General features: G+C 38.9%; 1 protein-coding gene across 1 annotated transcript; it reads left to right on the plus strand.

The window, feature by feature from the left end:
* The first annotated feature begins 6,935 nt into the window (after positions 1-6,935).
* Positions 6,936-8,889, plus strand: LOC122128292 (spindlin-2). The gene is made up of 2 exons (XM_042702535.1): positions 6,936-6,952; positions 7,544-8,889. Exon 2 carries the CDS (start codon positions 7,566-7,568, stop codon positions 8,343-8,345), a length of 780 nt encoding a protein of 259 aa, XP_042558469.1. The 5' UTR covers positions 6,936-6,952; positions 7,544-7,565; the 3' UTR covers positions 8,346-8,889.
* The last annotated feature ends 554 nt before the right edge of the window (positions 8,890-9,443 follow it).

A 9,443-nucleotide genomic window follows, 5' to 3' on the forward strand; every position in this document is an offset into this window, starting at 1 on the left:
TGTTCCTTTGCCTTCTCATCTTTTCATTTTCAGTCCATATGTGACATTGCCAGTGAGATATTTCTCTGGTAGGAAACAGAGTAGAATCTATCTTTTAACTGGAGAGTTAAAACCATTACATTTAGAATTATCATTGAGAGGTGCTTGATGACTCTTGAATATTTATTTATTATTTGTTTATTCATTTTCTTGATTGAACAAGTACTTTTTTCCCTTTTCTTTATTTATTGTATTATACAGGTAATATACAGAGGGGTTACAGTTACATGAGTCTGGTAATCAGTTCAAATTCTTTTCTTTTCTTGGAGTTCATTTCAGAAAATGTTATTTTATATGATCATATGTACATAGGTATTGAGCCTTTGTGATCTGCTCCTTTACATATTCTCCTTCGGCCTCAATGTGTGAATGTCTAGAGACCTATATAATTTATCATGTCCCTGTGTGTGTGTGTGTGTGTGTGTGTGTGTGTGTGTGTGTGTGTGTGTGTGTGTGTGTGTATCATTCGGTGTGTTTACTTATAGATTTAAAGGCACATTCTAGCTACCACAAATGAGGGTAACCATGCAACCTATGATCCTTTGGCTCTGGCTTACTTCATTTAATATAATTTTTCCTAAATCTTTCCATTTCTTTATGAATAGTACAATATCATTCTTTCTAATGGATGAGTAGAATCCCATTGTGTGTGTGTATCACATTTTTTTGATGCCACACAGCATCTTGGTTTATTCCATATCTTCACTATGGTAAACATTACAGCGATAAACATGGTTGTGCTGGTAGCTTTAGTGTGGCCTTGTGTGTGTTCTATTAGATAATTTCTTTGCCCTTACTTATCATGAGATTTTTCTCTTTTACTGAGCTGCCAATGTTTGGTTCTTTCCTAATTCTCATTCATTCTGCTATTCCTATTATTAAATTAATTCCTGAACTCTATTGTTTGTTACTGACTTCTTTCCTATCTGTGAGGAGAATATATATATATATATATATATATATATATATATATATATATATATATATATAGTGTGTGTGTGTGTGTGTGTGTGTGTGTGTGTTCTGGGGAAACTGGTATTACACTCGGAAGAGACAGAAATTGGACTTCTAGCTCTCCTCTTATACAAAAATCAACATCAGATGGATAAAAGAACTCAAAGTAAAACTTTAAACTTTAAATCTACTATAGAGAAACATAAAAAAATTCTCAAAGATACAGGTATTGGTAATTAGTATTTTTAGTCAGACTCCAATTGCCCAAGAGATAAGATTAATAAAAAATATAAAGGACTATGTAAAATATAAAAAATCTGTACATCAAAAGAGATAGTTTCCAGAATCAAGAAATAGCTCAGAGAATTAGATAAAAAGCTTTAAAAGTTATTCAATGGACAAAGAATTATATCCAGAAAGTACAAAGAGCTAAACACAAAAACAAAAAAGCTTAACCAGCAAAATAATAAATAATCCAATTAATAAAGAAATGAACATTTCTCAGAAGAAAAAATACAAATAGTTAATAGATACATGAAAATATGTTCAACTGCCTTAGCTATCAAGGAAATACACATCAAAAGTACACAAGATTTCATCTCTTCCCTCTGAGAATGACAAACATTAGAAAAACAAATAACAAATGAGGAAAATAGAACTCTCATACATTGTGAGTATGAATGTAAATGAACACAACTACTATGAAAATTCATATAGAAGTTTCTCAAGTAATTAAAAATAGTCCTGTTTTATGACTCCTACACATATAGTCTTGAGCATACATCCAAAGGACTATAAATCATCATACAAGAAACTTGCAGACCCATGATTTTTCCAGCTGTGCTTGTAATAGTCAAATATTGGAAACATTCAAGGTGCTTCAAATCCAATGGGCAGATAAAGAAAATATGGTACATATATACCATGAAATATTACTCAGTTATAACTAAAATGCAATGTGTCATTTGTAGGAAAATGGATGAAACTGGAAACCATCAAATTGAGCAAGATAAGCCAAGTTCATAAATCCAAATATTGTTCATTTTGTAGTGGCTACACATAAAACAATGATGATGATTATGATGGTGGTAGTGATCATGAGACATGAATATAAAAAAGTGTGTGCTGGGGGCACACACTTGTAATCCTAGTTATTCAGGAGACTGAGATCCGAGGATCAAGATTCAAAGCCAGCCTTGGCAGAAAAGACCCTGAGACTCATATATCCGATTAACCACCACAATGTCTAAAATGGAGCTGTGGCTGAAGTGGTAGAGGGCTATCATTGAGCTAAAAAAAAACAAACAGTATCCAGGCCTTGGGTTCCAGCCCCAGGACAGGCACTAACCCCCGCCCCCAACACAGACACAACCTGAATAGTCAAAGCAATTTTGAACAAAAAGACTAAAGATGGAGGCATCACAATATTGATTTCAAGACATGCTACAAGGTACAGTAACAAAAGCAACACGACATTATTTGTGTAGAAACAGACACAGACCAATGCAATGGAACAGAGATACCTTAAATAATCCCACATATCTATAGCAAATTGATTTCAAATGATGCCAAAAACATATATTTGGGAATAAGATAACTTCTTCAATAAATGATAATAAAAAAATTGGATTTTCACACACAGAAAACTAAAACTTGACCTTTATCTCTCATATTGTACAAAAAAACCATTGATAGAAAAATTTTGAATATGCAACACTTTCCCTTTTTTTTGTTGTTCCTGGGGCTTGAGCTCAAGGCCTGAGCACTGTCTCTGAGCTATTTTGATCAAGGCTAGCACTCTACCACTTGAGCCACAGCTCCACTCCCTGCTTTTTGGTTGTTAATTGGAGATGAGAGTTTTGTTGACTTTCTTAGCCAGGCTCATTTTAAACCATGATCCTTAGATCTCAGCCTCTTGAGTGCCTTAGATCTCAGCCTCCTGAGTACCTAAGATTACAGGCATGAACCACCAATGCCTGGCTGAGGCAACTCTTTCTAGGGAGTAAAATCTGGAATGACCTCAATTAATTTAGTGTAACTTAGTAGAATTCATAAACACAGCAATTTGCTAACATTTTAAAAATAAACTTAAGGATGATTTAGAAAATTTGGAAGTGTTTTTATTTAAACCTGAGTATTTCTTCTTACAGGATGTTCTTTATAGAAACTCAGGTAAAATTACACGAAAATATTCATTACAACATTTTGTGTGTGTGTGTGTGTGTGTGTGTGTGTGTGTGTATGTGTGTGATTTCAGTCCTGGGGCTAGAATTCAGGATTGAGGCACTATATCTTAGCATTTTTGCTCTAGTTTAGTGCTTTAACACTTGAGCCACAGCTATATTTCTGGATTTTTTGATGATTAATTAGAGATGTCTCACAGTCATTTTTGCCTAGGCTGGCTTTGATCCATAACCCTCAGGTGCTCAGCCTCCTGAGTAACTAGAAATATAGGTCTGAGCCACTAGCACCTAACTTTTAATATGATAACACACAATGGAGTGTTAAGAACAAAATTATGACATTTGTAGTAAATGGATGGAATTGGGAGATAAGTATGTTAACTGAAGTAAGCCACATTCAATAGTTCAAAGGTTGCATATTTTCTCTCTAGGCACAGTCTAGACAATCATTTATATATATACATATGTGTACATACATGTATATCTAAACATAATTATAAATTTTTGAGCTGTCAAAGGAGAATGAGGGGGAAGAGGAAGGCAAAGAGAATGATGTAAGGTGAATATATTGTGAAATACATTCTTTATTTTAAAAAAAAGGCATAAGAAAACCTACATAAAGCTGTTGAAAAATAAGGAGGAGGGAGATAGGGGAAAACAGAGTATAATAGAAGAGATCATACAGAACATTCCCAGAATGATATATATGAATATATTGTGTTATATCTCAAAACACGTCACCTATGTTCTCCACAATAGACTGAGTGTAGAAAAAATTGTTGATATGATAAAGAAATTTGACAAAATTTTGAATAAAAATGTAAGCTATAGAAAAAGTACATATATACCACATTTTCTTGATCCATTCATCTACTGAGGGGCATCTGGGTTGGTTCCATATCTTTGCTATGGTAAATAATGCTGCAATAAACATAGTTGTGCTGGTAGCTTTAGTGTGGTCTTGTTTGTGATCATTTGGGTAAATGCCCAAAAGTGGGATTGCTGGGTCATAGGGGAGCTCTATGTGGAGTCTTCTGAGGAACCTCCATACTACTTTCCAAAGTGGTTGAACAAGTTTACACTCCCACCCTTCTGTCCACATTCCCTCTAGCATCTGTTGTTATTAGAGTCCTTGATTATAGACATTCTAACTGGGGTGAGGTGCTATCTCAATGTTGTTTTGATTTGCATTTCTTTTATGGCTAGAGAGGCTGAGCATTTCTTCATGTGTCTATTGGCCATCCTTCTTTCCTCTTCAGAGAAGTTTCTCTTTAAGTCTTTAGCCCACTTATTTATTGGGCAGTTGTTTCATTGAGGATTTGTTGTTGGGGGATTTAATTTTTTTAGTTCCAGGTATATTTTAGATATGAGACCCTTGTCTGTTGTATGGCTAGTGAAGATCTTCTCCCAATCTGTGGGCTTTCTATTGATCTTGCTAGCAATGTCCTTTGCCATGCAGAAGCTCTGCAGTTTCATGCAATCCCATTTGTCCAAGAATGACATTGCCCCATTTGTTAGGAAATGGAAAGACTTGAAAAAATTATATTAAGTGAAGTAAGCCAGGCCCAAAGAAACCTAGGTCCCATGGTTTTCCTTATTTGCAATAACTAGTATATGTCTGAGACAAGCAGAAAAGGTCAGGTATGTTGACGTTAGGTGAAATTAACTCCAAGATAAGTATTCAAATGTTTTTTTTCTTTCTTGCAATTGTTTCTAACAGATTTATAAGATGATTTCTTTGTTGCTTTGTATGTCCCTCCCTCACGGTATAACGCCTGTTTTCACTGTATTTGATGTTGGTATAGTTTGTGGAGGGGAAGGGAAAAAAGACCCATTGCAACAATGAGATATACAAGTCAAGTCGTTAAGTTGAAAAACGAACTTTACAACTTTGGCCCGGAGTGCGGGGGAGGGGGGGGCAGCGGGGGGGGGGGGGGGGGGGGCGGGGAGAGGGAATGGGAAGGGATGGGAAGGGGAAACAAAGGAGGAGTCAACAATGCTTGATAAGGAATGTACTCATTACCTTGCCCATGTAATTGTAACCCCACTGTACGGTATTTTCACAATAAAAAAATTTAAAAAAAGAAAACAAAAATAGATAAAATTTGTATTTACGTTTAGGTAAGTAGATTATAAGACATTTCATAATTCCATTTTAGAATTGTTGGCAATGTGACTACCAAACAATACTACAACATTTTCTTGAATAGTCTTAAGAATTATCTAAAGAAAGATCCATTAAATAAGATTGTCTAGTATTGTTTAGTTTTACAAAGCACACAGCTGTCACATTCTTATTATCTCCTACAGTATAGAAGTGGGTCATGAAACCAGGAGCCATCTCCCAAAAATGTCAGGTGTAGCCCACTGAAGAGAATTATTTTTTTCTTATAGTACAAAAAAACCTATCCTTCCCAAAATGTATTCAAAATATCACAAAGCATGAAATGCACAAAATATCATTATTTTTAAATTTACCTTAAGAAGCTTTGTATACAAAATTCTGGGACAGAACGGGATTTGTGTTAGAGGACAAAGAGAATTATATTTCACTGGTAAATTTTTATTTCTAACTTGAAAAGGTTGAATAAAACAAATACTGCTATTTTGCATAATTAATATTGCTGTATGAACTCTGTTTTTTAAGAAAATCAAGCGAAATTATTTTACAAAGGATATTAGCATCCAAATTTGCATAAATGATCCAAGCTTTCTATGAGCATAGAAAATTGCAAAGGAAATAATGAAGCCTTGTATTATGCTGTAACAAAGAGGAGTGGGGAAAGGAGAGCAGGTGAAGTTTTCCTTCCAGCCAGTGTTCTGATATTGTGGATGCAATTCTTTTGCAATGTGAGGGAAAAGAAACAAAAAGAAAAAAGGACAAAAAGTATCCTCAAGAAGTGAAGTCTGAGAATTAACAGTCGGGGAAACTTGCATAGAGATTGGGTCAAATGGCAGATTGCTTGGAGCACCAGCGCATTTCTGTCATCCTATCCCAAATTCCCTTAAAGGACAAGAAAGGCAGGTTTTTGCATACAAAGAATAAACTCTGTACATGGATGGGGGAAAGGAAATGGCGAATTCCTGGAAGATAAAAAGCAGATGGGGATAAGTGCTTGGAGGGGGCAGAGTGAGAGATGGGGATAGAGCCCCGGGGCCCCGAATTAAAGGAGTGGACCCGTAGGTGGGGAGGGAGAGTGGTTCCCCCCCACACACACACAGCCGGTGCGCTCCCGACGTGGGGGAAGGGGCGGGGCTTTCAGCATAGGAATGCCTTGTTTCCAAGAGTGCGTGGCTTGAATGGAGGGAGGGGGCTGCTAAGCCTTGTTTGGCAGGAAGGGGCGGCCTCTCTCCTGGCAGGAAGCTATGCTATGAAAAGTGGGAGGAGACTGTAAGACTGCAGCGGCGGCAATCGCTAGTGAAAGCCTTAAGTAGCCGAGGTGCAGTCGCCTCTGATTCCCCAGCAGAGAGCCAGCGAGCGTAGCGCTGGGGACTTGTCCGACGTCTTGTTGCCTTGCTCCACCGCCCTCGCAGACAAGCTCCTTGTCTCGAAATCCTCTCGTTCTACCTCTTGCAAACAGTCGTTCGGCTGGTGGTCTGCTGTTGCCTCCTTCGCTACAGGGTCGCCGTGGAGGCAACAGAGAGGTGTCCGATTTGGGCACGTGAACATCGCGATCCCTGACCCGTGCATTGGTGAGCTCCAGACTACAAAACCAGAGGAGTGGATGTTGTTGGGTGTCCAGCAGGAAAATCGGAGTGGGTGCTAAACATTTAAGGTGAGGGAAACTCGGAAGAGTGATTTGGGGGCGGGGCAGGGAGCAAAGAACCCCAGGTTGGTTTGTATACAAAGGTGGCTGGAAAGGAAACTCGATTTGTGGTGGGAGCACAACGGGGGGAAATGGGGATGGCCAGGAAGAGATATGAAGGAAAACGAAGCACCGGGGAGCAGGCATGGGTATGGGCAAGATGATGGGATGAATAGCAGACAGCAGTGAGTAGGATTCAAGGGAAATACATGCATGGGAATGGAAACATGAGATTGGGGCTAAAAATGGTAAATGCTTAGCCTGGAAGATGGGAGGGATTGGGATGGCAATGAGGAGTTAGGAAATATGTTCGGGAACCCGCTCCCTCTTGCTGGTTTCTCCACTACCATGACTTCCACAGTCCATCTTCTCTAGCTCTCTTGTGCAGCCAAAGAAGCTTGGAAAGAGGACATTGCAGGCAAGGATCCAAGAGTGTCTTGATACACAGTACTGCTACTGGCCACATGTGAATAACTTGTGTAGTGATATGCATGGTATACAGGAACTTAACAATACACAGAAAAATCTTCACCTTCTATTACCTGAAATGTTTGTCCCTAGCCTTTCTCCTCCCTTTTCAGGTATGAAGACTCCTCACAAGAAGACAGCTGCAAAGCAGCAGACTAGGGAAGCTGTAGATCACCACACTGGATCTACAAACATAAGAAAGAAAAAACACACTCAAAAGAAGCAGAGGGGGAGACCTGCGTCCCAGCCACGGAGGAACATTGTGGGCTGCAGAATTTCTCATGGATGGAAGGAAGGCGATGAACCTATCACGCAGTGGAAAGGAACTGTTCTGGATCAGGTGCCTATAAATCCCTCTCTTTATCTGGTGAAATACGATGGAATTGACTGTGTCTATGGACTGGAACTTCACCAGGATGAAAGGATTTTAAAACTTAAAATCCTTCCTGATAAGGTGCCATTTTCTCGAGTCAGAGATGTGCGCCTTGCAAATACCATAATTGGCAAAGCAGTGGAACATATGTTTGAGGGTGAGCATGGTTCTAAGGATGAATGGCGGGGGATGGTGCTAGCCCAAGCACCTATCATGAAAGCCTGGTTTTATATTACCTATGAGAAAGATCCTGTCCTGTACATGTACCAGCTTCTAGATGATTACAAAGAAGGCGACCTCCGCATTATGCCAGAGTCCAATGAGGCTCCTCCAACAGAGAGGGAGCCAGAAGGAGTTATAGATGGCCTGATAGGTAAACATGTGGAATATACCAAAGAAGATGGCTCCAAAAGGACAGGCAAGGTCATTCACCAAGTTAAAGCCAAACCCTCTGTGTATTTCATCAAGTTTGATGATGATTTCCATATCTATGTCTATGATTTGGTGAAAAAAACCTGTTAGGTAAAACTTGCAAAATGTGAGGAGGCAAATGTATAATTTGTAGATGTGCAAAATACTAATTTTCCAATGTATTTGAAGCTTAAGGATCCCTAATAACCCAACATCTTTGCCAGCGTAACTGTTTTCTGAAAAACACAATTTTATGTGGATATCACACACTATATGTAAGTACTTTGTCTTGTGGAAAAGATTGGGTTGTTTGCTTTATGGGTCATAAAAGAAAGGAATAGCTGTCCATTCAACCTGTGAATAAAGTGCAGCTATTATGACCAGTTACCTAAAGAGGAAATGAAACTTAGCTGATACAGTCTGTGGGGAGGGGAATGAGCTAGAGGTGGGCTGTGGGAAAGGCAGGGGAGGAGGTGAGTTCTTAAGAAGAGGTAGGGAGGTACCAGAAAAATGGGAAGCTCCCTAGGGAGAATCAGGGGGAAACATCCAGTAGAAAAGGGAGTAAATGATGACTGAGAGTGAGAATTTGGGGTTTAGAGGAAAACAGACAGAATAAATTGAGTAGAGAGGGAAACAAAGAAAGGTTAGAAGAGGTCTAGAAGAGCTAGGGAAAGATCAAGTTGGTGGGGATCTGTGGAAGGCTAAGACACAGAAGATTAGCGTGGCCAGCAAGGGTGGATATGAAAGGACAGATTCCAGAAAGAAAGAATGACTGAGGGAGTGAGAATATAGAATAAAAAGTATGAAGAACAGATCCCAAGAGTTCTGGGAAGGCCCAGGGATTCATAACATTAACACATCAACCCTAGTGAAGTTGTGGATATTAAAGAAGGCAGGTGCATTGTACTCCCCCAGAAGGGCATTTAGACAGGGATGCCATTGGAAGTTTACTAGGGGCCTATACCAATCATTTTATAGCTATAAGGGTATTCTTGTCACAGGCAGTTTGTACTACACCTAAAACAGTGTTTGATAAGCACTGATCTCTGGGGGTGTCTCCTTTATTTTTCACAAGGAAGGCACTTGCAATAAATCTAGGACCTGGAGAGGAGGTCATGATTCATCTCCCTTACAGAATTTTTTTGCAAATGAGCCACTGTGACTCTCACAATTTGAGATATGTGCCATGTTGACTTTGGAAATGTTTTA

Source organism: Dipodomys spectabilis, unplaced genomic scaffold, assembly GCF_019054845.1.
Source record: "Dipodomys spectabilis isolate Male_0828 unplaced genomic scaffold, ASM1905484v1 ptg000328l, whole genome shotgun sequence".
NCBI classification, from domain to species: domain Eukaryota; kingdom Metazoa; phylum Chordata; class Mammalia; order Rodentia; family Heteromyidae; genus Dipodomys; species Dipodomys spectabilis.